The following is a 25,667-nucleotide window of genomic DNA, read 5'->3' as shown; positions in this document are numbered from 1 at the left end:
GAAGCCTACCCCCCACCATCCTCCTCAATCCCTCACGAATCTTCAGTCTCTTCTTACATCACAGTTAGTTCCATGCAGCCTACAAACACGGCCAAGTCTCTCCCTTCCTTGGAAAATCCTCACTGCATCCTCCCCTTCCCCCCTTATCATCCTCTATGTCTCTCTGCATTCTTGGCTACATTTCTTCAAAAAGTGGTCCCTACTTCTCACCTCTCCCTTCACTCTCTTCTAAACCCTCTGATTTCACCAACTGCTCCAAAATTGCCAATGAACTTAATTGCCAAATCTTTTCTCAGTCCACATCCTTCCTGACTCTTCTGCAGCATCTGACACCCTCGATCACCTTCTTCTCCTGGTTTCTCTGCTCTCTGGGTCTCTCTTGGTTCTTTTCCTCCTTCTCAGCCTCCCTTGCTGGATCTTTAGCCAGGTCAGGCAGGCCCATAGTGTGTGGTGTCCTCCAGGGATCTGTCCTGGCCCATCTTCTCACTTGGAGACCCTGCCAATTCCTGTGCAGATGACTCCTGATTCCACATGTCTAGCCCTAACCTCTCTCCTGACCTCCAGGCCCACATCACTGCCTTTTGGGCACCTCAAACTGGATGGTCCACTGGCATCTCAAATTTGAAATGTCTACAACAGAACTCTCTATCTTCCTCCTTCAACCCACCCACTTTCTGATCTCACTGTTTCTATTAGGGGCACCGCAGATTCATAAATTCAGTGTAGACTGTCACCCATGCTTTGGCCACAGCCCTCCCCATCTTCAATTGTTGAAATCCTTTTTCCTCCGGGTCCAGTCCAGGTCCTTTGTTCCTCCTCGTCTCCACCTCCTGGCTTCCTTCAAATCCTAGCTAAAATTCTCCCTCTTTGGGAAGCTCTCTTAATGCTGGCACCTTCCCTCTGATGACTATTTATCCTGTGTACATCTTATTTGTACATAGTTGTCTGCATGTTGTCTCTCTCATTAGATTGTGAGCTCCCAGAAGACAGGGACTCTGGCCTTTCTTTATATTCCCCGAGTGCCTGGCACACAGTAGGTGTTTAATAAATGTTTACTGACTGATAGCTTCTTCCTCAATTTCACCTAGAGTTTTTTGAGGATTTCACAGAATTTATAATTGCCGACATTGCTTTGACAGGCCAGACGAAGGCCACTTGGCCTCTGCTTTGAAAGCCCAGGGCTGGTGGTGGGGAAGCCACCACTTCTGTCTTACGCCCCATCCCATTACTTCATACCTGCCCCTCTATAAGGCAGGACCTGTGTGTGTGTGTGTGTGTGTGTGTGTGTGTGTCTTGAAAACAGGCAGACATTATTAACCAATCAACCCACAAGCAGTTATCAAGTGCTGACTGCACCAGGCCTGGGGGCAGGTGCTAGGACCACAAACCCCCAAAGTAAACCATCCCTGCCTTGGTGGAGGTAATGGACATTCCATCTGGGAAAGAGAACTCCAACTGACCTGAAAAGGGAACGGGCTTGTTTGCCTCCAGGGGATGAAATTAAGGCCAAAGAATGGAAGTTACAAAAGGACTGACTGGGGGTCAGTGTTTCTGAAGACAGAAAGCTGTTCAAAAATAGAATGGGCAGTGTTGTGAGGTCCTGAGTGTCTGAGCCTGCAGGCCCACAGGGTGCTGCTTGTTATAGGGGAAGGCAGCAGCAGGGCCTGACTCCCAAAGAAACAGACCCCTGCCTGGGGCAGCAGATGACTTGAAAAGCCACCAATGAACATGATCTCTGGTGTAGCCTATTGGTATTTATTTTGCTAAACATTCCTCAATTATGTTTTAATCAGCAAGTTTGCTGCTGCTGGATAAGAAGGCCATTTAGGACCCATCGAACCTTGCAACTACATGAACAGAAATTCTTCACATCTCCAGGGAAGGGAGAGCTGTGGTTCTAATAACCTGGGGAAAGCTCATGGGCAACCTCCTTGCCCGGCTCCAGGCCTAAGGGCCCCAGCCAACAAGGGCATCTGGAGCAGAAGACCAGGAGGCCACTGCTTTGGTTCCCTCTTCAGCTTGGGCTCCCACCACACCTCATGGACATGTTTAATGTCTGGCATCCTCCAATGGAAAGATGGGGTGCGAGTTGGGGCAGCAAGGGGCCAGTTCTAATTTTCTGTTCTTGTGTCTTATTTAATCAACCAGTGATAAAACATGAAATGGGGGGGGGGGTCACTGTCCAGGGTTCCTCCCTCTTCTGTTGGGGGCTGCAGCAGAGAGCAAGCAAAGCCTGGAGTTAGTCCTGCTGGGGATATGATGGGGTTGAGGCCAGAGGCTCTTCCAAGTGAAGGACATTTCACATTGGGCCTCTCTTTAGCTCCCTAGCCTGAGCTGAAGCCCAAGGGTGGATGGGGGCTGTGTGTACAGAAGCAGCAGCTCCCCAACAAGCTCCTTCTGATGGTTCCCTGGTGTCCCTGCTTCCTGGGGGGCAGAGCAACCACAGGACCCAAAAGCTGCTGCTGTTGTTACAGGCTTGGAAGGCCGTTCTGGAACTTGGGGCATAGCTCAGGATGCTGTATGGTGTCAGATTATGCTAAGTACACGGGACAATCCCCAGAGCTCCTGGGGTTACATGTAAAGGGCAGTCTCTCTTGCTTCTCTTCCAGGAGGGATCAATATTCCATGGGGATGAATACCTAGAAAGACCTAGTTCCTCTCTGTTTCCTTACCAGTTTACCTTAAATCAGCACAGCTATCCTCTGTCTGTCTGTCTCTCCCCTCTTCTCCTCCCCTCCATTTAAAAAAGAGAAAGAAATGTCAACTCCCTTTGAAGAACAAATGAACCAGTCCTGGGGGAAATGACATTTACAGCCACAGTAAATTAAAATGCCAGTGCCAGAGACAGGCACTCAGGTCTGGCTGCCCCTCACCTTGTTTCTTATAGACCTGGGAACCTCATTTCCCCCTCTCCCTGCCTCCCTGCCATAGCCTTCAGTGAGGGGGGGGCCCAGTGGGGGATGTTTCTTCTCACTAAGCCAGAGCAAAAGGGCAGGAATTGCAAAGCCTGGCTGAGGAGGTAAAGACAGGGAGAGAATCCCAGACCTTGGGCCCAAAGGCAATGAGCAAGACTGGGGGAGGGGGGGAGGCAAGGTCTGAGTTGTAGCCAGCCTGGGTCTCACCCTCTTGGAAGAGGCTTTCTAGAAGGCCTGATAGACTCTGAGCCACCCAGAATATTTCTAAGGAAGCCTGGCAAAGCCTGGGTTAGAGGGATGCAGAAGGTGAGGATGGACCCACAGCTTCTGGCCCCCTTGGCAAGAGAATGGATGGTTGGATCTGAGCTAATCTGTTTCTCTGGCATTGGATAACATGGACTCATCTCAGAAATATCTTATTCTAAGTAAGGCTTGGGGAGTCAGAAAGCATTTTTTCTCCACGTATGGATGTCTTGAGTTAATTGCCCACTAACATTTCTCAGAAACATCTGGAAAATCATCTGATTGTTTCAATCTCTAATATTTTCATTGTTTCTCATGCTTGATCTGAGAACTGGCCCCTGCTTCCTGACTCACTCCCATCCTCAGGGTGACCCTCCACTGGAAGCATCAGTACCTCATTAATCTGGTCTCTTCTGAGAATTAAATGATGCAAATGAAACCCCAAACTTTCCACCCTGGTTCAGATACTTGATTTGGTCTACCAAAGATCTGCCCCAAGGCAAAGGGGCTTGGGCCTGGCAAACTCCCCTCCCTGGCCAGCTGCGAGCCCTCTTCCTCCAGCCCCAGTGGGGGCACTGAGGCCTGGCCCACACAGAGAGTTTCCTTTAGAGACAGACCCCTTCCCAACGGGACAATAAAGAGAAAGGGAATGGGAACATGGGGCCACACCCTCATCTTTCTTCTCAATAACTTTTTTTTTTGCCTTCAAAGAAAACAGATTTAATCTGGTGTGGTAAACAGGAAATTTAGATTACAAGGCACCGACTTAAAAGCTAAGTATTTGGGCTACAGTATTCTATAATAGCCTCTTCTCCCCCTCTGGGTTTTTCTTTCTGGCAAACTCTTCAAGGACTCTCTAAGGATACAGTCAGTGTTAGTGTTGAGGCTGACTGCTGGAAGCAGAGAAGGAACAGCAATGCACTTGGACCCCCAGCTGGGGTCAGGGCTAAAAAGAGCAGCCTGAAAGGGGGTGGGTGTGTGGGCTCTAAACTCCTCCCGCTCCCCTGCCTTGTGAACTTAGGAAGGGTTTGCTCTCTCACTGGCTCAACGGTCCTGAGGGAATGGATGGGGAGAGGAGGCCCAGAAGGGAAGCCGAGACACAAGGGCTCATCACCCCTGTCTGGGCCCAATCTCCCGAGCCATCATAGCATTTCAAAGGTCGTCCTGAATTGGAGGATTGCAGCTCAAGGACTGGGAGGGATCTCAGGGGCCATTAGTCCAATCTCATTTTCCAGATGAGGGAAATGGCAGCCCTTAAAGATTAAAGATTAAATGAGGTGCTCAGGTCACTTGGGTAGGAAGTGTCAGACATGGGATTTGAACTCAGGTTCTCTGCCTTTGGGCCCAGGCCTTTTTCCACTGTACCAAGATGCCAGGTCTCAAGGAAGGTGACAGTCAGGGACTGTCAGGGATGGTGCTGAAGTTCTACATTTTACAGAACAGGGAACTGAGGCCAGGAAGAGAGAGAGAGAGATCAGCCCCATGTCACATGGTCCATCCGTGGTCCATGCTGATTCCTTGGTGAAGGAACATGACATCAGCATTCAGGGGTCCAGAAAGACCCTTCAGCAAGGGGCACAGAGAAGAGCTCTCTAATGCTAACCCACAGGAAGGCTCAGCCCCAGGCAGCTCCCAGCCCCCAGGCTTCCTGCCGTGTGCTTCCCACAGTTCTTTCTCCTGCCCCAGACTGCTCTCTGGGAGCCCAAGGCCGACAGGGAAGGAGCCCAACTCCTCAGCCTGCCTTTTAGGCTTCTCAGGAGCCTGGCCCCCACTCCCCTGAAGCCTCCCAACCTCCCAACCTCTCCTCCTGTACAGCTGGGTCTCTGCCCCACAGAGGCTCCTTTGCTCAGGGAGGGCCTCAAATGCTGATAGCCATGTGACCTCCAGAGTCCTGTGCACCCTATAACACACTGACTGATCCTGCCCTCTGTGGGTTTCTGTCCTCTGGGCCGACTGCAGGCTCCTTGTGGGCCATGAGTTTGTACCACAGCTTGTTGGCCCTTCTGGACACAGGAGCAGACCCTCGATAAATAGGCAGAATGTGCAGGTACTTATCCATGAGTTCATCCATTCATTCAACAAACAATCTCCCAAGCTCACACCATAACCCACCATAACAACAGTAGATCCTACTTCTCAATGTTTTCTGCTTTGACTTAGACAGGCGGGCAGCCACAAGACATTAAATAAAACTGCCCTGGAGATGCAGTCACATTTCTAAGGGCAAGCACTGACTTAAGAAAGTTGTGATCATCTCGTTTTGGTTCTCAGAATACTGCCCCTCACTTAGTTGCGTTCAGTGCAATGCTGCTGCCCAGGGAATAGAGGAGGGACAGCCTTGGGCAAAGCTCTGGCCTCCACTGCTTCCACAATGGTCCCTTTCCCTCTGGAGGGAAATTCACACAGGAGTATCCCTTCAGAAATTCCCCACATTTTCCCTTGGAGTTCCCTCCTACCCTGCTTGGAAATTTGCCAAGTGTGGCCTCCCTCCCTTTTCAACTGCTGCTGGTGGGGGGCAGCTGCAGGGGAGCAGGCCACCCCTCCTCATCTGAGAGCTGCTCCTCTGGTTATCAGCCACCAGGCTCAGATTGATCATCTGCCCTCACAGGATGGAAATCACCCCAGAAGGCAAACTCACGAAGGTGCTGCCTGGCTAGAAGAGCATGTCCCAGGCTGGACACGGGACCCTCAAGGGAGGCTAGCCTCCAGGCCATGCATTCTTTTAGCTGACATAGCTCAAGAAAACCATTTCCTAAGGAGTTTCAGTCTGTGTCAGTGGAAGGAGCAACTCACATGGATGAAATCAGGCATCCAAGTACTAGAGACTAGAGGGAATCTGCTTGTGCTCATGAACTTAACCTGTGATGCATCAAACTGGTATATTGGGTGCTGACAGCATGAGCACATCAGAAATGCTCCCCCTGAGGAAGACCCCCAGTCCTCTCAGCCACCTGCTGGCTCTATTAGCAGTACTAGGTGGCTGGGGGCAGGGCATGGCTGTCCCCACCAAGACACTGTTCCCTAGCCTCACTTCCCTTTTTTTTTTTTACTCTCATTTTCACTGCTGTGGTTTGTTTTCACATCACTTTAATGTCTGAAAACATTGTCACAAAGTGGGGCCAAGTCTGGGCGCATTCCACTCAGCTGTTATCACCAGTGGATCTTCAGAGTCCTTTCCCTTTCCCCTCTCCTCACTTTGGCTCTCCCAATCTCAGGGACACTGACTCTCCTTCCTACTTCATACCCTCTCTTCCCTGTCCACCCCAGCCCTAGCCCTGCCAGTTCCCCCTTGCCCCTTCCATCATGTCCCCTGGAATTCCTGCTCTGTCATTAACCAACTGCCCTCCCATTTAAAGCTGCTTCTCTCAGCCTCACTGGGGAGGGACCAGAAGACACTGAAATCCTGTCCATCCTTTCCTTTACCAGTTGTACCTTCTCCCAACACTGCCCCCTCCTCCTGAAAAACACTGACACTAGTCTTGGGAGGGGGGCAAGGGAAGTGTCTGCCTACTTCTTGCTCCCCACAGTCACTTCTAGACTCTATGGGCATCACTCAGCAGCCTTTTCTTCTCTGAGAGTCACTCTATAGAGATTTATCAGCCTGTCCATATCCTGGTGGCCCGTTATCGATAGATTCCCAGGACATCTCCTTTCTTCACCCCAACCCCTGCCCTTATATCAGACTAGGATGATGCCTCTATCCCGACTCCTTCACTCAACCTCAGCACTGCCAACCCTGAGCGTCCCACTCACATGATCCAGCCTTCTGGGAACCCTTTATCCAATGACCTCCTTTCCTCCCCCTTTTCCTCTAGACCTGGTCTGTGTTCTCTCAGCGCCCTGAGGCCCCCGGCCCCTCTTCCTTTCCCTCCCTCTTCTCCCAGCTCCCCCTAACCCGGCTTCACTTTCCTTCCTTGTCCATCTGAACGCTGCAGTTAATCAGATCAATAGTACAACATCCTAGATTCTAGAATCCCTCTCTCTTGTCCTATGGCAAGTGGTTAGTGGCTCATAAAAGCCCCATGCCAGATCACTCCCACTGTCTCCCCACTCTGTTCCTACTCCCGTGTTGCTGACTGGTTCTACAAATTGTTATCTCTTATCCACTGGATCTTCTCTACAGTAAGACAATCCTCTTATTCCTCCCTCATGCCTCATTCTCTCATTCTCCTAGCGGCTGTTCCAAGCTTCTCACTCCTTTCCCTTCCCATCACCCTTTGAGCAGAGAACTCCGCTTCTTAATCTACTAAGAAAATCAAGATCTGAAAACATTGGGTAGCGTTTATTATATAGGTTTTCTTGAAATTGAAATGTATTGTTTTATATTGAATCCTCTCATGTTCTCTTGTGTACGTGGCAATATATTTTTTTCCTTTCTCATTTTGTATTTAAGTTTAAAATGAATAAAAAATCACAACAACGAAACTTGAAAGAAACCGTTCACTATGAACTCTCTCCTAACTTTCTCTACATGTCAACCCCCTGATGCCATTCTCTCTTCTTTTACTCATCTGATGAGGAGGCAGCCTTCTCTTTGCCAAGGCCAACTCCTCTCAATATACCCTCGATCCCACTCCTCCTATTCCTACTCCTTAACTTAACTACCTCCCCTCTCTCTAATCTTCCACCTGTTTCGACATTCCTTTCCAGCTGCCCACAAGCACTCTGAGATCTCCCCCATCCCTGAAATATTCTCTGCTGAGCCCACAAGGTATCATCTGAAATCTTCCTTCTCTCTCACACCCTACTCCTGATGGCTCTACATTTGTGGAGATAATGATGAGACCCCGAGGCTGAGCGGGTTAAAGGACAGAAAAGGGTCCCAACAGCAGAAACCCCCAAGGTACCATGGAATCCTGGGGAGCAGCAAAGAGCACAAGCTTCACTACAAGGAGACACAAGGGAAAGATGGGGCTCCATTCTTCAATCTCTGACAAACCCTCCTGTGAGCCTATTAGCCCCTTGAGCACCGTTCTATTATAAGGGCCTCCTGGAAGGCCTCGGCTGCCAGGCTCTGCCCTGGGCAGCCCATTCTCCAAGCAGAGGCCAGGTCTGACCCTGTCACTCACTACCAGCTCAAGGAGATCTCATGGCTCCCAATGATACTCCTCTGGTATTTAAAGCCCTGGCTCCAGCTGACTTTCCAAGCTTATTACACACACCTCCCCTTTACATAATCTATGGTTGGGCCAAACGGACTTAATCAATCAACAAGCATTTATTAGGCAGTTGTGCCAAGTCCTGGGGGTACAAAAGAAAAGCAGAACCAGCTCCCTTGCTGCCCCTCCCTCCCCTGCCTCCAGGCTGTCCCCACTCACTTCTTAGGGAATCCCCAGCTCCCTTGGAAGATCAGCTTGGGGGCCTCCTGGTAGCCAAAGCATTTCCTCCTCCCTACTGCCCCTCCAAATTACTTTGTATTTGCTGTGGGGAGGAACTGGAGGTCCCCAGGATTCTTCCTGATCTAATTTGATCTAATGATCGATTGTCCCGGAGGACGGGGATGGCCTTGTTCTGGTCTCCGTATCCGAGTGTGGGGCGCACAGCCACCTAACATTAATACCTGCTTGCTGGTTAATTGCTAGGGGGGGTGGAGGAGGACGAGTGAGGCACACCCTGACAGATACCTCAGAGGTTTATAGCCTAATCTGGTGAAGACTTCATGCGTTTCACAGTCACAGTGTCTGAGTGATGGCTAACAGGAGGTTCTAAGACAAGCACGAATTTTACTTTCCATAAACTGAGCCCAAACCATTCACTTCCGAGCTTCATCTAAATAGCATTTTGGAGTCTAGAAGTCAGTGCAGGGGAGACAGCTTGGGGACTGAGGACAGGAAGATCTGAGTTCAGATCTGACCTCAGACACACCCAGCCGTATAACTCTGAGCAAGTCAACTGACTACTGTCTGCCTCAGTTTCTTCACCTGTAAAATGGGGATGATGATAACAGCACCTCCCTCCTAGGGTTATTGTGAGGATCAAATGTGAAAATATTTGTAAAGCACTTTGCAATTAAAATTTTAACAAGCTATTAACCATTACTAAAAACTCAAAATCTGACACTCTCTCCACTTCCCTCCCCCAATCTTACCTGTTTTCAACCAGGAAATCGACAACATATTTCTTCAGGCAGTAGAGATGGGCATCCACAAGACCTGTTTGAAAACGTATTCTAGGCTGCCTAGGAGAAAACAAGCAGCAAAGAGAAGTCTTAGAAATGGTCGCCGCCCCTGCTGGGCTCCTAGGGGCTACCAGGGGCACAGGCCTGCATGGGGGAGCTTTGCCGGCCTAGGGAAGGGCCTCAACAAGCATTCCAGCAGCAGGCCCCAGAAGGACGCCCCCATCCTTGGGACTGCCCTGGGTGCTGCACATGACCACTCTGCCCCCAGACAGCCTGACTCCCTTAAGTGCTGCCCAAACCAGGCACACACAGAAACCAGCATAATGTGTGGCCAAATCTGGGATCAGTCTCAGCCTGGAAAAGAGGGATTCTCCAATTGTGGTTTCAGATTTTCTTGGAAATCAGCCCTCTTTTTTAAAACCCTAGTTTGTTTGTTTGTTGACCTTGGACAAGTCGCTCGGCCTTCTTGGGCCTCAGTTTCCTCATCTGTAAAACAAGAGGCTGGAATGGACAAGGCCTCTCTCAGCTCCAGGCCTGGGGCTCCTCGGGCACAGCTCATGGTGCTTGCTGACAATTTACTTCATCCTCTACTTATTTGGACACTCTCCTGGGAGAAGGTGAACTGGCTTGTTTTTGCCTTTATATCAACAGTCTTGAGCACAGTGCAGGCACAATGATAAAGTGACAAGATAACATATGTTAAGCACTTTGCAAACTTTAAGTGCTCATATACATGCACACCCGTATATATGCATGTGTGTATGTGTGTGTATATCCACATACACACATACATCATACATACACATACATCATACACACATACATCATATATCCACATACACACACATACATCATATATACACATACATGTTTATTGTTATGGAATTTTCTACTCTAACCATTCAAGGCTGCCAATGCCTTGCCCCATTCTTGTGGCTTGCTCCAAGGATTGGGAGGTGGAAATGCAGGTGGACTGTCGACAGAGGCTTCTCTCTGCTGTTAGAGAGTGGCTTTGTTTGGTCTAAACCTTCTGTGAGCTCAGTCCTAGCCACTTAAAGAGACGACATTCTCACATAACACCCAATTCCCGGAGGTGACTACCTGTGACTAACTGACTACATGGATGAATGAAGCCTTTGTTAAACCACTTGCTACATGTGAAGAAGCCCTGTGCAAAGCTCTGGGGACACAGGAAAAAGTAGTTGTACCCCTGCTCCCCAGGAGCTCACAGTCTTCTGGGGGAGTCGCCATCCAGGCAGGCGTCTGCAGGGGCAGTCCTCACGTCCTTCATCTTCCTCCTTTTCCTGCTCTTCCAAACCAAGAAAAGCTTGGCAGATTTAAAGCCTACTGGCTGTTGGGAACTTGTTGAGAAGAAAATGCTTGGCTAGTGACATCCCTGAAAGCACTAACTTCAGAAATCGCTGGCAGTTGGGGGCTGGGTGGTAGGCACAGGCTTCTGCCTTCCCACCCACATAAACAGCAAGAGCTGAGAATGTGACAAGCTGGGGGATAATGCTCCACAGGCCTGTGAGGTCATCGACTCTGGCCTTCACTATCTAATGAGGCTGCAATGCATTAAGATGGCCTCAGCTTTGCTTTAGTTCAAAGAGAATGCAATGTATAAATATTTGCAGCACCAACATTGGACAAAACAAAACATCCTAAAGAAGCATGGAGCCAGGGATAAAAGCAGCACTGGAAAGCCCCACCCACAGAGTACCAGAGACCTCAGGGGAGGCCACAGAAAGGTTTTTCCAAATAAGTAATTACTGTGGTTAAGACCACTCCCGCCGCCTCCCCGCCCCCACCTCCTCTGCTCTGGTTAAAACAATTTACCCATATTGTAAAATTTCCAAAGCCTTCTCTCAACTTCCATTCCTTTCTAACTAGACCCTAAGTTAACCAGCCACTGACCCAGGCCATCTGAGTCCTCTCCAGGGGCTGCACAGAAGTGGGCTGGAGGCCAGGATGCAGCTGCCCTGGGGCACACACTACAGTTGGGTGGGCTCAAAGCTCAGTCCAAAGGGCCCAGGCTTTTACTAAATAGGGAAGAGCACTGAAATTCATCTTGAAAAGATGTCCCTGGCCCTGCTTTGCAGATTTCTGATACCAGTAAGACTACCTGCCTGGTGTGTCAGCCTCATCTATAGTAATTAACAGAGTGTTATGGGTGCTCAGTGGGTGTGCTAGCCCAGGGGCAGCACTGAAGGAAAGAAGGAGGATTTCACTTATCCAGCCGGATGACATTTCCTCAGTGGCACAAAATGGTCTTTCCCAAACAGAACAATTGCCAAAGGCTGTGTGTGGAACAAGGGAATGGGAAAGAGGAACGATTCGGGAGCAGAAGGAGGGCTCAAGAAGGAAGCCCTGACCCCATTTCCCCATCCACACACGCAGGCCCAACAGCAGCAGCAACTGAAGCCCTGACTGATAATGACACCACCTGGGATGGCTGAGAAAACATTCTGGCTGTCCAGCTCAGAGATCCTTCCTCTACCCAGAGACAAATCTTCAAGGACAGCCTGCCCTGGAATGCTAAGCGCCTGTCACCTGGCCTTTCTACTTCCTCTGACCATCTGAGAGCAGTTCCCTGGGCCCTCTCGAATGCTAGCGGGTGCAGTGGATAGAGTGCTGGGCCTAGAGTCAGGAAGACCTGAGTTCAAATCCAACCTCTGATACTTGCTAGCTGTGTGACCCTGGGCAGGGCACTTAACCTGTGTCAGCCTCAGTTTCCTCACCTGTAAAATGGGGATAATAACCACCCCTCATTGTGAGGCTCAAATGAGATAGGAATTGTAAAATGCTTAGCACAGTGCCTCCGTATAAGTGCTAGCTGTTATTATTCTTATGGAAAAGGCTAAGCTCCTGATTCTCTGAGGCTGCTGTGAGCCCAGCCAGCAAGCTTGAGGATCTTCCCTGTCCAAAGGAGCCTGGGCTCAGGAGGAAGACTGACATGGCTGAAGTTTTCAGGAATAATCCAGAAAACCGCTTAGTAACCAGAAGGAATGCAATGAACCCAATTTCTGAGCAAGTGCCCTCACTAGCCTGAGATTCCCAGGGGGCTGGTTTGTAGAAAGGCAGTTAGTTCCTCCAGGCAGGAAAGGGATCCTCTTCTTACACATCTCTGCCCACAACCAAACTTGCTGGTCTCTGAGGTGACAGAAGTGAGACCTCCTAGTTCCTACATTATCTATCCCAGTGGGTCCGTGCTATCTCCTCTCCTAGACTAACTGTAAGTTCTCTGAAAGCAGGCGCTGTTTCAAATTTCCCTCAGTATCCCCAGCACCTGAGGAGTAGGAGGTACTTATTTGGTATCTGCAGACTGGCTGGCGGGGCAATGGCCTGTGCCAACAAGCTTCCTAATTCTAAGGCGCAAACTAGGAAAGTGGTCTCAGCAATGCAGTCAGCAAGCACCAAGTGAGCTCTGAGTCTTCATAAAGAGTCCTCTGAATCTTGATCAATGGATCAAGGCAATGCCCAATCATGCCTGCAGAAGCCATTATCACCTGCTTCTCAGAAGAGAGCTGCTATGTCACAAGACACACACATTTTCAGACATGGCCAACACACTGACTTTGCTTGACTGTGCTTATGGACAACTCTATTGGGAAGAGAGGGGAGAATCTGATAGTGATGTGGGGAAGGCTTCAAGAGGACTTTAAAAACGCCACCCCCCCCACCCCATCTGAATGCCCACATCCAGATTCAGAGAGCTATGGAACAGGAAGGCCCCTCTTCCTCCCCTAGGCTCTACTGGCTTAAATGTCTAATGTTTTAGGAGGGGGTGGGGTCACACACCCACTGCAAAGTCCATTCCCCTAAAGGCACAATGTCACCTGGGCAGAGGGTCTCCAGTGCAGTTTAACATTTTTATCAATGACTGGATTGGACTGCAGTTGAAAGAGGAGGTTTTGGAAGCCAAGGATAAGTCACGGTTAGCCTTGTGCTTTAGGGAAGCCAGGTGCACAGCTGTAAAGTAGGTGCTGAAGGACTGCACCAGGTGAACTGAATCGGAAGGGTTCATGAGACTAAGAGAGACAAGACTTGGGAATTGGCTGGATGAGGGTGTGAGGGAGAGTGAGGAGCTCAGGAAGACACTGAAGCAGCGGGAAGGATGGTGGTGCCCTTGAGAGAAACAGCAAAGTGAAGAAGGGTGGGCCTGGGCCAGTTCGAAATGTCTGCCATCACCCAATGTGTTAGCTATCCCTCTGTGTCACCTACAAATCTGACAAGCATGCCACCTGCGCCTTTGTAGCACTCACTGACCTGTCTACTGTGGGATGTTATCCAAGAATGAGCTCATTTGAGAATCATAGAAGCCTTCCAAAGTGGCCAGGGAAGTTTTATAGATGTGGAAATGGAGGATGGGGTGATTTGTCCAAGGTCACACAGCTCAGAAGCAGGATGGGGCCCTGGTCTAAAGACAAGCCACTAGAAGTCTGCAGGTTCATCAGACTCTAGACCTGGAGCTGGAAAGGGCCTTAAGAGCTCATCTAGTTCAACCCCTTCCCCTCCCCACTTTAGAGATGAGAAAACAAAGGACCTGAGAAGTCAAGACCTACTGGCTGATACAGCAGGTGAGGCCCACTCACCAAAGCCCAGGAGCAGCCTCAAGCACCAACAACATCCAGGACCACAGAGTCTCTGAGCTGGGAGAGGCCTCTGAGGAGTAGACCTCAAGTCCTGACCACACCTGAGTAAGACTCCTCTGTGCCTTACCCTGAAGGATGTCATCCAGTCTTTTCCTGAAGACCTCCATTCCATGTTTGGCTAGTTCCAATTGTTTGGAAGTTTTCCCCTAATCTTAAATAAGCCTTTAAAAAAACCACTGGCATCTGTATCCCAAAGAGATCATAAAAAAGAGAAAAGGACCCATATGTACAAACATATTTACAGCAGCTCTTCTTATGGTGGCAAAGAAATAGAGGGGATGCCCATCAATTGGGGAATCGCTGAACAAGTTATGATGTATGAATGTAATGGGATACTACTGTTCGATAAGAAATGATGAGCAGGCAGATTTCAGAAAAACCTGGAAAGATTTACATAAACTGATGCTGAGTGAAGTGAGCAGAACCAGGAGAACATGGTACATCATAACAGCAATATTGTTCGATGACCACCTCTGACAGACTTAGCTCTTTTCAGCAATACAATGATGTAACCCAATTCCAGAGGACTCATGGTGGAAAATGCCATCCACATCCAGAGAAAGAACTGTGTAGTCTGAACGCAGATTGAAGCAGACTATTTTCTTTTCTTTTCTTTCTTGTGGTTCTCCCCTTTTGTTCTAATTCTTCTTTCACAACATGACTAATGTGGAAATATGTTTAATATGATTGTACATGTATAGACTATATCAGGGGAGAGGTGGAAAAATTTAGAACTCACAATCTTATAAAAGTGAATGCTGAAAACTAAAAATAAATTAATTTCATTTTAAAAAATGAAAAAAAAAATTTAAATGTTAAATTTAAAAACCACTGGCCCAGTATGGCACAGTAGATAAAGAGCCGGTCTCAAAGTTGGGGAAACCTGAGTTCAAGTCCTAACTCCTGTGACCCTCCCAGAGCTCTAATCTGCTCTCTAAAGCTATACGGCCCAGAAAAATGCCACTCTCAATATGCAATGGTAGGCAGTCTGACTACAGCTGAGACCAATTCGAGGCCTCTCTTCCTATAGTGTCAGATGCAATTCACTCTTAGGGCTGTCACACTACTGGGCTGCCTCCTACTGAATCCTATTGGTCCATTCAGACTTCAAGAGCTTTTTCAGATGTACTGCTATCTAGCCATTCCTGCCCCCCATCTTGGATTTGTAAAGATGGTTTTTTGGACCCAAGGGGGAGATTTTACATCCATCTCTAATAACGTCATCTTATTTGATTTAGTTTGGTCGGTGCTGAGATATTTTAAAAATCCAAACTCTCATTAAATGTGTTGCTCATTGCTGACCATCACCTCAAAGCACTGAGTCTCCTGGGCCCCGAGTCAGCTTGTTTTCCTGGAGTATTTATTCATGTGACTTACTTGGATCCTCGAAGTCCTGAAATAAGAAGGATGACTCGAGTCTTCCTGGGTGGCTGCACTGCACTGTCAGTTCACAGTGTGGTCAACCAAAGCCCTCAGAGCATCTGGGTACACTTGGCGCTTGCCAGGCATTTGTTTTCTTAAAAGACTTGGTCCTAAGGAACATTTCAGATTTTGAGGTGTGTGATGGAGGGGTCAGAAATATCACAAAAACAAGGAGATGGAAACCAAGGCCCCACCAGAAAAGCTAAAGTAGTTAAAAATTTTTGTTCAGAAAAATCACTGGGCTCTACAGCTGAAAAAAGGGCATTCAGGGTATGAAGGCATTACTTTCATCTATAGATGGACCAGAGGGAAATGGTTTAGAAGACAGGAGGGGCCTTCAGCACAAAAGGCAGCAGAGAAGACAGTTTACAACTGGAACCAGGAAGGCTGTAGAAATTCCTTCCCCAAAGAGCTTTAAAAATTGGACCTAGGCAACAGACCGAGATAGTCAGCAGCACTCAACAAATCTGCTTTGGATTGAAGAGCCACGCTCCAAGTCCAGAACCCGAATGAATGTATTAAACAAGCTACGTGAAAAAGTGCTTTCAGAGCCAAATGTGGTCTGATCTATTTTCTTCCTGCAGTGCATTAAGGCAGTGGGAGAAGGAGCAGGAAAAACAGGAGGTCTTGGAGCTCACAAAAGACTAGGAATTTCCCTTCAGTGGGGAATATTCTCATCCTTCCCAGATCTGTGTGAAGGAAGCTGGGAGGGTACTGAATGGGGCAAGAAGGGGCAGGTCCTGAGAGCCTGATCCACAGCCTTTCCAAAGAAGGTCGATTTGGGGCCAAGGGGGAGTAAGCAGACTCAGGCAAAGTTGGGGTGGGGGGGAGGGCTGACGGGCTTGTTTGTGGAATGTCATGGCAGTGCTGCTTGGCTAGAAGGACACTTGATCTGTTTGTATTTCCTAGCTTTTCCTCATAGTGCAGCCAAGACAACAAGCATTTTATTAAGTGCCTATTATGTGCCAGGCACTATATTAATTGCTGGGAACATAAAGAAGGGCAAAAAATAGCCTCTGCTCTCAAGGAGCTCCCAGCCTAAGTACACGAGGAAGTTCAGTAAGCAGCGACTGTAAGGAATGAAGGAGCAGCACCTAGTTTTTGGTTAAGAGAAAATGAACCTCACGTTACTAAAAAACTCAACCCCACGTGGCCAGGGGAACGAATGCCAAGTGGCAGCGCTCCTGGCCCAGGTGCTGCTGCAGGCAGCGATGCCCAGCCAGGGCCCCATCATGGTGGGGTCAGTAAACGGAAGCAAGGGAGAAAGCCCACACATTAAGCAACCCTCAGGGCCGAGGCAGGTCGCTTTTTTGTGTGCTATGGTGTATTTTCCCTTGAAAATAACTTTTAGGATAGCACAATCGTGGTCTGCGGGGTGGAGAGCCAGAGTGGAGAATGAAAAGAAGCAATGGAGAAAATGAGGTCTTCGGGAAGGGGGGCCACCAGCCAGGGGCGATTCATTAACAAATGGATGCAGCAGATTTGGAGCCCAGGGAGTCAAGCCCACATGGGGACCACAGTGCTTGGAATTAGTATTCAATGATAAAGGAAGCTCGGAAATTAATGACAGAAGAAATCTTACCCTAGGGCCCCCATCCACTTGTACCACCCCTCTCTCATAGCTATCAGCCCATCCCTTTTCCACTTCCTCACCCCTCACTCTCTTCTGAACTCTGGAGTCTGGCTTCCAACTTTATCATTCGACTGAAAGGACTCTCCAAGGTAACCAGCTAGTAGCCACCTCTTAAGGACTGAAGCGGGTGGCTTTTTTCCTCGCCCTCATCCTTCTCTGCAGCCTCTGACACCGTCCATCACCCTCTTCTCTTTCCTCCTCTCTTCCCTGGGGTCTTCTGACACTGCTCTCTCCTGGTTCTCCTCCTCCATCTCTTCCCCTGGATCTCCATCCAGGGCACATTCAATAACTGTGGGTGTCCCCCAGGCCTTCTTCTCTTCCTTCTCTCTTACTTCACTTGAGGATCTCGGCAGGTCCTAAGGATTTAGTGATCACCTCTCTGCTGATGCTTCTCAAATCTACTTAGCCAACCTTCACTTCTCTCCTGGCTTCTGGTCTTATATTTCCAAAGGCCTACCAGATATCACAAAACAGATGTTGTGTAGACATCTTAAACACAATATGCCCCAAATTGAACTCGTCATCTCCCCCCACTCCAACCCTCTCCTCTTCCTAAATCTACTCCTTCTGTGGAGAGTCCTCAACCTCCTAGTCACCCAGGCTTCCCTAACGCTCCCCCTCTCCATACCCAATTTGTTGCCAAGGCCCGTCAATTGAACCTTTCTAGTATCTCTTGCATACAAGAGCTCTCCTCTGACACTGACCTAAACAGGCTCTATTGCAGTCACCTATTGGTTGGTCTTCCTGACTGGTTTCTCTCCCCACTCTTGCCCATCTTCCTAATGCATGTCACCCTGCCCCCACCTCCCACTGAAATTCCAATGACTCCCTATCACTTCCAAGATCAAATATAAAATTCTCTGTTTGACATTCAAAGCCCTTCCTAACCTGCCCTGCCCTCCCTTAGCTTTCCAGTCTTCTTACACCTTATACTCCTTCACATACTCTATGATCTACCGACACTGTCCTCCTCACTGTTCCATGAAGAAGATGCTTCATCTCCCAACTCTGGACATTTTCTCTAGCTGTGCCTCATGCCTGGAATGCCCTCCCTCCTCATTTCTGCCTCTTGGTTTCCCTGGCTTCTTTCAGGTCCCAACTAGAATCCTACCTGCTATAGGAAGCCTTTCTAGATTCCCCTTCATTCTAGTGCCTTCTCTCTATTACTTCCATATTTATCCAAAGCTTATTTGTACCTGGTTGTGCCCATGTTGTCACCCCCATTAGCCTGTAAGCTCCTTGAGGGCAGGGACCATCTTTTGCCTTTCTTTGCATCCCCAATGCTTAGCACAGGACCTGGCCTAGGGCAGCCATTTAATAAATATCCTTGACTAAGGTTCCAGGAGGAGCTGGTGGCCCAAGCTAACCAGCATGATCTCTACACCTTGGGGCAGCAGCAGCAACAGCAGGATCCCAGCAGCCAGACCAGGTTTATGAGGACAGTGAGCTTAGGAAAGGCCGGAGGGATCACAACATCCCAGGGTCTCTGGGCACTGAACAAGAAAGATTCACTCCACAATACATCTAAGGCAGCAGTGAGGGGGACCTACCACCACCAGGAGCAGCCCATCCCCCTTCTGGACAGCCCCCATTGCTCAATTTAGTGCAAGTTTTTCCTTGTCTCTTTGCGATTTCCATCTATTGCTCTGAAAGGACATTTTTATCCCCAGACAAAACCGTGCAGTCCTGAATTCCTCTACCTTTTTCCAAGGCTAGCGTTCCCTGAAAGTGACTGAGTTCCCACTCCTCTTGTCCACATGTAGTAAAGGAAGGATTCTATTGTGGCCAAGCCAGATGAGGTAATGAGGAGTGGGGCGGCTGCCAGGCCTGGAGCAGCACCTGCATCTGGACACAAGGAACACCCACAGAGAGGGACGGCTGCCTGCTGCCATGGGTGGCCCTCCCCAGCAGGTGTCTCTGGCTATCTCCCTCTGAGGGATGGAGGCGGAGCTGTCTAACTGCCCCCCAGCAGGAAAACAACTGCTCGAGCTCTCTTTCTAAGAAGGGAAGCAAACAAAGCTTGCAGAACGCTCATGCTCTCTCCAGGCTAAAAGCTGCCAAAGGCTGAGATGGAGAAGACTCCAAAATCCCAGCCTGCCAATCCTGCTCATACAGTGGGCAAACATCTTGAGGCTCGAGTGGAAGTGTCCTCACTGAACCATTCATGTGGGGTCTGAGCAGGTAGCCCAGGACTCTGCCTCCCTTATAAGGTCCCATTCCCCCCAAACCAGAAAAAGGTGCAGAGATCAAAGAAGTAGGGGCTAGGCCCACTCTGAAACTTCTGAAGGCCAGAGTCTAAGGCCCAGGAGGAGAGCAGGGCCAGCCTAGCCCCACCCAGCAATGAGAGTAACCCTAACAAGGACTCATCTAGCATGCCCTGGACAGCTCCCAGGAGGGGCAGTCAGCCCCTCTCCAGCACGCTGTTCCACTCTGAAACACTCTCTATTGGGCAGTTCTTCCTGACATCAAGCCTAAACTGGCCACCTTTAAACTCCCCTCCCCCACCCCCCAGTGTTCCAGGTTCTACCCTGGGGGCTTCAGGAGGCCAGAGCACAGTGGGACTCTCACCTTCACATTCCTGGAAGCTCTGCCTCCCTCAATGCAGTCCAAGATCCCAATTAGTCTAGGGGCCACCACACCCCCTGCAGGTTCATTCTGAGATGTCAGGCCATCCAAACTCCCAGATCCTGTTCAGAACAAGTGCTGCCTAACCACTTTATATATTGCTTTCCTAAGACTCTCTTGTTTTTCATACATACCAACCAAGGTCTCTGGATCTGAAATGAAGTAAAGAAATGAAAAAACTGGAAAGACTGTGCTGCACCACAACAGAAGGCCTAGAAGTCCAGGGCAGGCTTACCCCATCCATCACACAGCTGAGGCAGAAAGCACCCCAACAGTTAGCTCCAGAGGCATTCCCTGCTCCCTTCTTCAGACAACTGCCTCATCTAATCAACAAAGGAAACTCCCACAGAGCATCGAGGACCAAGAGCCAGGAAATGGAGGAAAATAATACTTAGAGCAAAAAACCAATCCCAAATGATGGGAAGAGCCCTTGATCCAGACTCCCAAGAGCAGTACTTCCAGCCCAGATCTGCCACTAAAATGCCCCCAGCCATCAGTGCCACCCCCACCATGATGGCCTTATAGTTACTGGTGGTGTGTCTGTATGTGCCCTCTCTCCCCCCATGCCCCTGTCCTGGCTTCCCCCATCACAGCGTGACCTCCTCAAGGCTGGGACTTTCCCGTCTTCCCTCTAGCCATAAGGCAGAGCTCAGGGACTTGCACTTATGAAGTCCTGCCTGCCCAGCATTGGTTGTACCAGGGGCCTCTGTGCCACTCTCCTCTGGTTTGGGACCAATGCGACTTTTTTAAGCTGAGGTCCCAGTTTACATGGGGCCTCCTTTCTGCTACCTGCCTTCCGTTTTCCCAGGAGTCTGGGTCAGCAGTCGTTGGTGTCCTTGGATGCGCTGAACGCTGGGCAGGCCCCGACAGCTCAAGGTCTTGCTTACTGGTCTGTACCCCCAGATCAGCCAAAGCTTGGGTTCTTCCTGCTTCACGGAACACAGAAGGTCTGGTGCTTTGAGGCCCCCATCCCCCAATTCTTTCCCACTATTTCCCTGAGATTTCTGACCTCATTTTTGCTCAGTCTGGCTGTGTTCTAACAGCCACAGACCAGACCGATAGTGCCCAGGCAGAGGCACCAGACACAAGCACATCAAACGAGGTAACTGTGAAGTGCTTATCATGGTGCCCAACCTGCCCTGGCAGATGGCAAGGCCACATCCTGACAGGCACAGAGGGAAGCGCGTGGATGGCAAAAAGTCTGACCAATGCCCTTTTCATATTCGTGTGTTATGGTTGGAGAGAGGCCTCTGGGGAAGGGAATCACTGGGCCAATTGAAAACTGACTTTTATCTTTATTTTTGTCAATTACAATGTCACATAAAATATTCCGTCTGCCTTATGGCCCTAGGCACAGATAAAGCAAAAGACAAGCACCTAGATTTTGTGCCTACAGAAAGGTCTGGACACCCCCTCCCCAAATGCATGCATGTGCACACACACATGTATGTACATACACACACACACACACACACACACACACACACACACACACACCCTTCTCCTAAGAGAATCAGGCCCCAAAAGGACCAATGGGACGTACTCCCAAACAAACCCAGAGTTTCCCAATCCTCCCTCTTTGAGGGTTTCCCCTGGCTGAAAAGGGTGACAAGAAGGCAAAGTTTTCCTAATGATTGCCATCTTCGGGACAGGCTTGGGCACCAGGGGCCATTTCATACAGATCTGCTGAGCTCACATCACTGTCCTCCCCATCCACTTTATGCCAATTTGAGTCACTGTCGTTTAAGGGTGAGAAGCACCACCAGGTAAGCCCCAGGCTTACCTCTGCAGGATCGACGCCTTAATGACGAGTTCTTCGTCCAAGTCGGCCTCGTTAGCCATGAAGAGGAGCCTCTTTCCTGTGCTGTCCACACCAACAAAGTCCCGCTGCTCCACTGAGTCACAAGAAGCAGATCATCAGACACGTGCACTGGCTACCAGGGCCTTGGCTCGCTAAGGACCAAGGTGAGCTGCTCCCCGTCCTTGGAGCCCAAACCCTAACCACCCAGCTGGAACCTTGATCCACATTACATGGTACTGAGGACACATTCATAGACCCCAGGAAAAGATGGGTGCAAGGCTAGTGCCCATGTGGCTCAGCCAGGGGCCTGTGGAACAGCTGCCTGGCTCCAATGTCAAGGGCGCCCTTGGGGGCAACGTGTCTGCCAAAATGGCATCACAGGGTGTCTGGGGCTGTTCTCTAGTTAGTCCTCAAAGGATGGGTATGCTTCTGCTAGGCAGCCAGAGGAACTGGAGTGAGCGCACGGTCAAGGAAAAGAGAAGGGAATTTCAGGCAAAGACTTGAGCAATGTGGAAAAGGTGAGCGTTATGTTCTGGGAACCAGGAGGAACCCAGCTGGACTGTCCTGTATACGCTAGGAGAAGAACAGAAGGAAACAAGGCTGCATGTCAGCTGGAGCCAGGGCATCAGCACTCTGTGGGCATCCTTCTGAGCTGGCCCTCTCACCCCAACAAAAAGGGAAATGGGGTTACTGGTCAGGACTGGTTTTGAGTGATCCATGACTGGCTCCTACAGAACCATTTTCTAAGTACTGGCAGAAACAGTCACTCAATTAATAAACATTTATTAAATGCCTGCTAGACGCCAGCTGTCACTGTTGTCATTCAGTCACTTAGGCTGTGCCTGACTCTTCATGATTGTTTCCTGTTTCCCCTAAATTGCTAATAATAACTAACATCCAAACAATGTCACATCCTGTACAAGTGTGTTTGCATGTGGGTCTCACAACAGCCCTTCTAGAGAAACAGTACCAGGCTTATTATTACTCCTACTCTACCTAGGGAAAACCAGGCTCAGTTCAATGACTGCACTAAGGTCACACAGCCTCCTAGCTGCTATCAGAGGCAGGAACTGAACGCAAACTCCAAGGTCAAGACTAGCCATTCTTAATCTGATTCCATTCAATTCCTCAAGCAAGTATTTCATGTTCACTGAGTGCCAGCAGGGGAAGATACAAAACCATCGATGCCTTCAAGGCACTTACATTCTGCCTCAGCTTCCTGACCAGCTCCCTCTGCTCTCCCTCTGCTTTAAGGATAGTGAGCATTATTGTTGGTGGAGTTGTGAACTGATCCAACCAAGAAGAGTGAGCATTTGTGGGGCATTTTAAGGTTGGCAGGGCACTTACAGATACTATCTCATCTGATCCTCAAAACAACCCTGGGAGGTAGGTGCTGTTAATATCCCCATTTCACAGATGGACTGTGCCACCGGGACGAGGAAGTCTCAGGCACCAAACATTTTGAGAAAGGGAAGTGTGGTGTGGTGGGCTTGGAGTCAAGAGCCCTGGGTTTACTGGGTGTCTGACGTTCACTAGCCTGATGACCTTGGGCAGGTGACTTAACTTTTCTGCATCTCATTTAGGGAGGCTCCAGAAGGAGTCTGGAGAGGATCCACATCCAGGGGTGCCATGCCCCCAGCTATGGAGTTAATTCAAGGTTCTGTCTATGTGATCCTTGCAGTTCCCAAATGAGATAACATATGGAAAGAAGCATTTCAAGCAGCCCTGTACAAAAGTTAGCTGTGTCTTTAACACTAAAAACTGGGCCTGAGCATCTTTGCCTGTGAAGTGTGGGGCATGGACTAGGCCTTAACTGAAGCCATGGTCCTGGGAGGGGAATGCACCAAATAGAAGCCAGGGTTTGAAAAGGCATGCACAGCTTGTGGAGTGGCAGGAAGAATACAGACTCTTCATCATCTGGGGGCCATGGACCCTTTGGTCAAAAGCCTAAAACTACTGTGGTTTATGGCCTGCATTAATAATTAAAGGACATGCTAGATTTCAATTAGGGATTAGTGAAAATAAAGTTCTACCCAAGATGATGGACCACCTGAAACCTCTGGACCCATGGGCCCCAGTTAAGAACCCCTGCTCGAATCTAGAGCTAGAAATGACCCTGTGAATCATAGAGCCTGGCTCCCTCAGTTTAAAGATGAGGGAACTAAGGCCCAGTGGGATCAAGGAACTTGCATGTAGCCAGCCAGCTGGTCAATGGCAAAAGGAAAACTGGAGTTCAGATCTCCCAGTTCATAGGCCAGTGCTCCCCATACCCCAAGCCCACCTACGAAGGGCTCCATCATACTGACACTGGACTACACAGTCCAGCCCCTGGTGCTATGACTCTGATTCAAACATGCAAAGAAAAACTTAGGATGTTATTTTTGGATAAATCCTGGAATATTCTGGCCCTGCCCAACTCCTTGGGGCTCACAAAACCACATTACGAGAGGAAGGGCCTGGAACCAACAGTTTACAGATAATTTTTCAGCTAAGTTGTATTTTTAACCCTTTCCCTACTCCCCTTGGTCTTCAATTATATTTGCTCCCTTACAGCTGACAGAATAACCACGATCTCAGTGAAGTTGAAATCCTAGCCTCCTACGCAGCTTGGTTCTGGCAAAGCCCAACTTTGCTTTGGAGGTAAATGAGCTCCCTTCAAAGCCTGCCTCTGAACCCCATTGTGAAGTTGAAGGTGCAAGGCCACCCCTTTCCTGCAAGCACCAGCTCCTCTTAGTTCCATCAGTGTTGGGTCCCCAAGGCTCCGTCTTCAGGTCACCACACTTCCTCCCTCAGGATGAGCATCCATTCCAACAGTGTGAACCCTGATCCCTGTGCATGGAATGGCTCCAGCTTTCTACATGATAAAAACAGCATTCCTGTCCTAATGCCAACTCTAAACTTTGTCCCTTGTCTCTTCAATTCTGTCACCATGTCAGATGCCTCTTTCTTTGCTGAAATTCCTTACCCCACTTTCTCTTCCCACCATTACAACTTCTGGTTAAAAGAGTCAGAATTTCAAAGAAGGGACCTCTGAGGTCCAGCCCAATAAATATTCAAAACAAGAATCCTCTCCATGACACCCAAAGGGACCAGAAGACCACCAGTGATGGGGAACTCAAAAGGGGTATATAGTGTGTTCATGAGAATTAGCACCTCTGGCATGAGGGTTTGCTGAGTGCCATCTGGCTGACTCTCATTACTAGCAGTAGTCTGCTAAAAGCCCCCCAATCTTTCCCACCTGAACTGTCACTTAGCCAAGCCTCCCCCCTCCTCAGCTCGTAAAGGTGGTTTCTTAAATCTAGGCACAGGACACGTGAGAAAAGAGCACTAGATACAGCGTCGAGGGCCTGGCTTCAATTCTGGTTCTGCTACTTACTTCTTGTGGGACTTTTGCCAAGTCATCCCCTTTCTTTGGGTCTGTTTCTTAAACTTTACAAAGAAGGGATTGTACTAGACGTCCAGATGCCATTCAAGACGGCCACCTGAATGGGGACAGGAGGATCCACTCCACCTCCTCCTGTAAAAACCTAAACACATTACAACAGGCTGAGTAATATGGGAGAAATTACCCAAAGTGACTTCTTCCACACCGGAACTTCCCAAAAAGTTGGCTGGTAGCCCGTAGGCAAGAGGAAAGGATGCTGCCCAAAAAGCCAGCAGCCTCTCGCTTTGACCAGACTGGCCAAAGATTTGGAGGGGTCTGTGTTCAGAGACAGCAGAGACAAAGAAGGGAGGCTCCCCAGAAGCCACTGTGAGCTCCTCTTCCTGGACCAACATAAAGTCAAGACTGCAGGAGGCTCTGAAAGGCTTAAGAGCTCCGATGTACTTTTGTGGCCACAGTCCATGTGGGAATCCATTCTGCTTGACTGTTGCTTTTCTTTTTTCTTTTCAATGGCGGGGGCGGTATTAATTGGAAAATTAAATTTAAAAAAGATGGCTGAGCGATAGGGGTGAGAGGTGGAGGTGGGATGGGGGGAAGAGAGGGAAAAGGCCTCCATGAGGAGTCCGATGACAACACTAGCAGCACCCAGAATCTACAGAGGCTGCTACCACAGATCTCATTTGCTCTTCAGATTGATACCTGTCTAGCTGGAGGGAAAGAGAAGAAAGAGGATGATACCACTGCAAAGCTTGGAGGAATGGAGGCAGTGAGAGGACAGTGGTCCCCCCTCTTCAATGGCCCCCCACTCCTCTACTGCAATCTAAAAGGCTGTCTTTGCTGGCAAATCTGTCCCCAGAAGGCCCTGGGCTCATGAGG

The 25,667-nt window shown here is 49.3% G+C and overlaps 1 protein-coding gene across 1 annotated transcript in view; it reads right to left on the bottom strand.

The window, feature by feature from the left end:
- The window catches only part of EIF2B3 (eukaryotic translation initiation factor 2B subunit gamma), a 79,742-nt gene that overhangs the window by 25,238 nt on the left and 28,837 nt on the right, over positions 1-25,667 (bottom strand). Inside the window, exons 5-6 of the mRNA XM_036755885.1 lie at positions 21,392-21,503; positions 9,247-9,336 (exon numbers count right to left, since the gene is read on the bottom strand). Coding sequence (XP_036611780.1) covers positions 9,247-9,336; positions 21,392-21,503 — 202 coding nt within the window. The remainder of the gene's footprint in view (positions 1-9,246; positions 9,337-21,391; positions 21,504-25,667) is intronic.

This window comes from Trichosurus vulpecula, chromosome 4 (genome assembly GCF_011100635.1).
Source record: "Trichosurus vulpecula isolate mTriVul1 chromosome 4, mTriVul1.pri, whole genome shotgun sequence".
NCBI classification, from domain to species: Eukaryota; Metazoa; Chordata; class Mammalia; order Diprotodontia; family Phalangeridae; genus Trichosurus; species Trichosurus vulpecula.
Note: the sequence above shows the minus strand (reverse complement) of the source record. Positions and strands in the feature narration are given on the sequence as shown.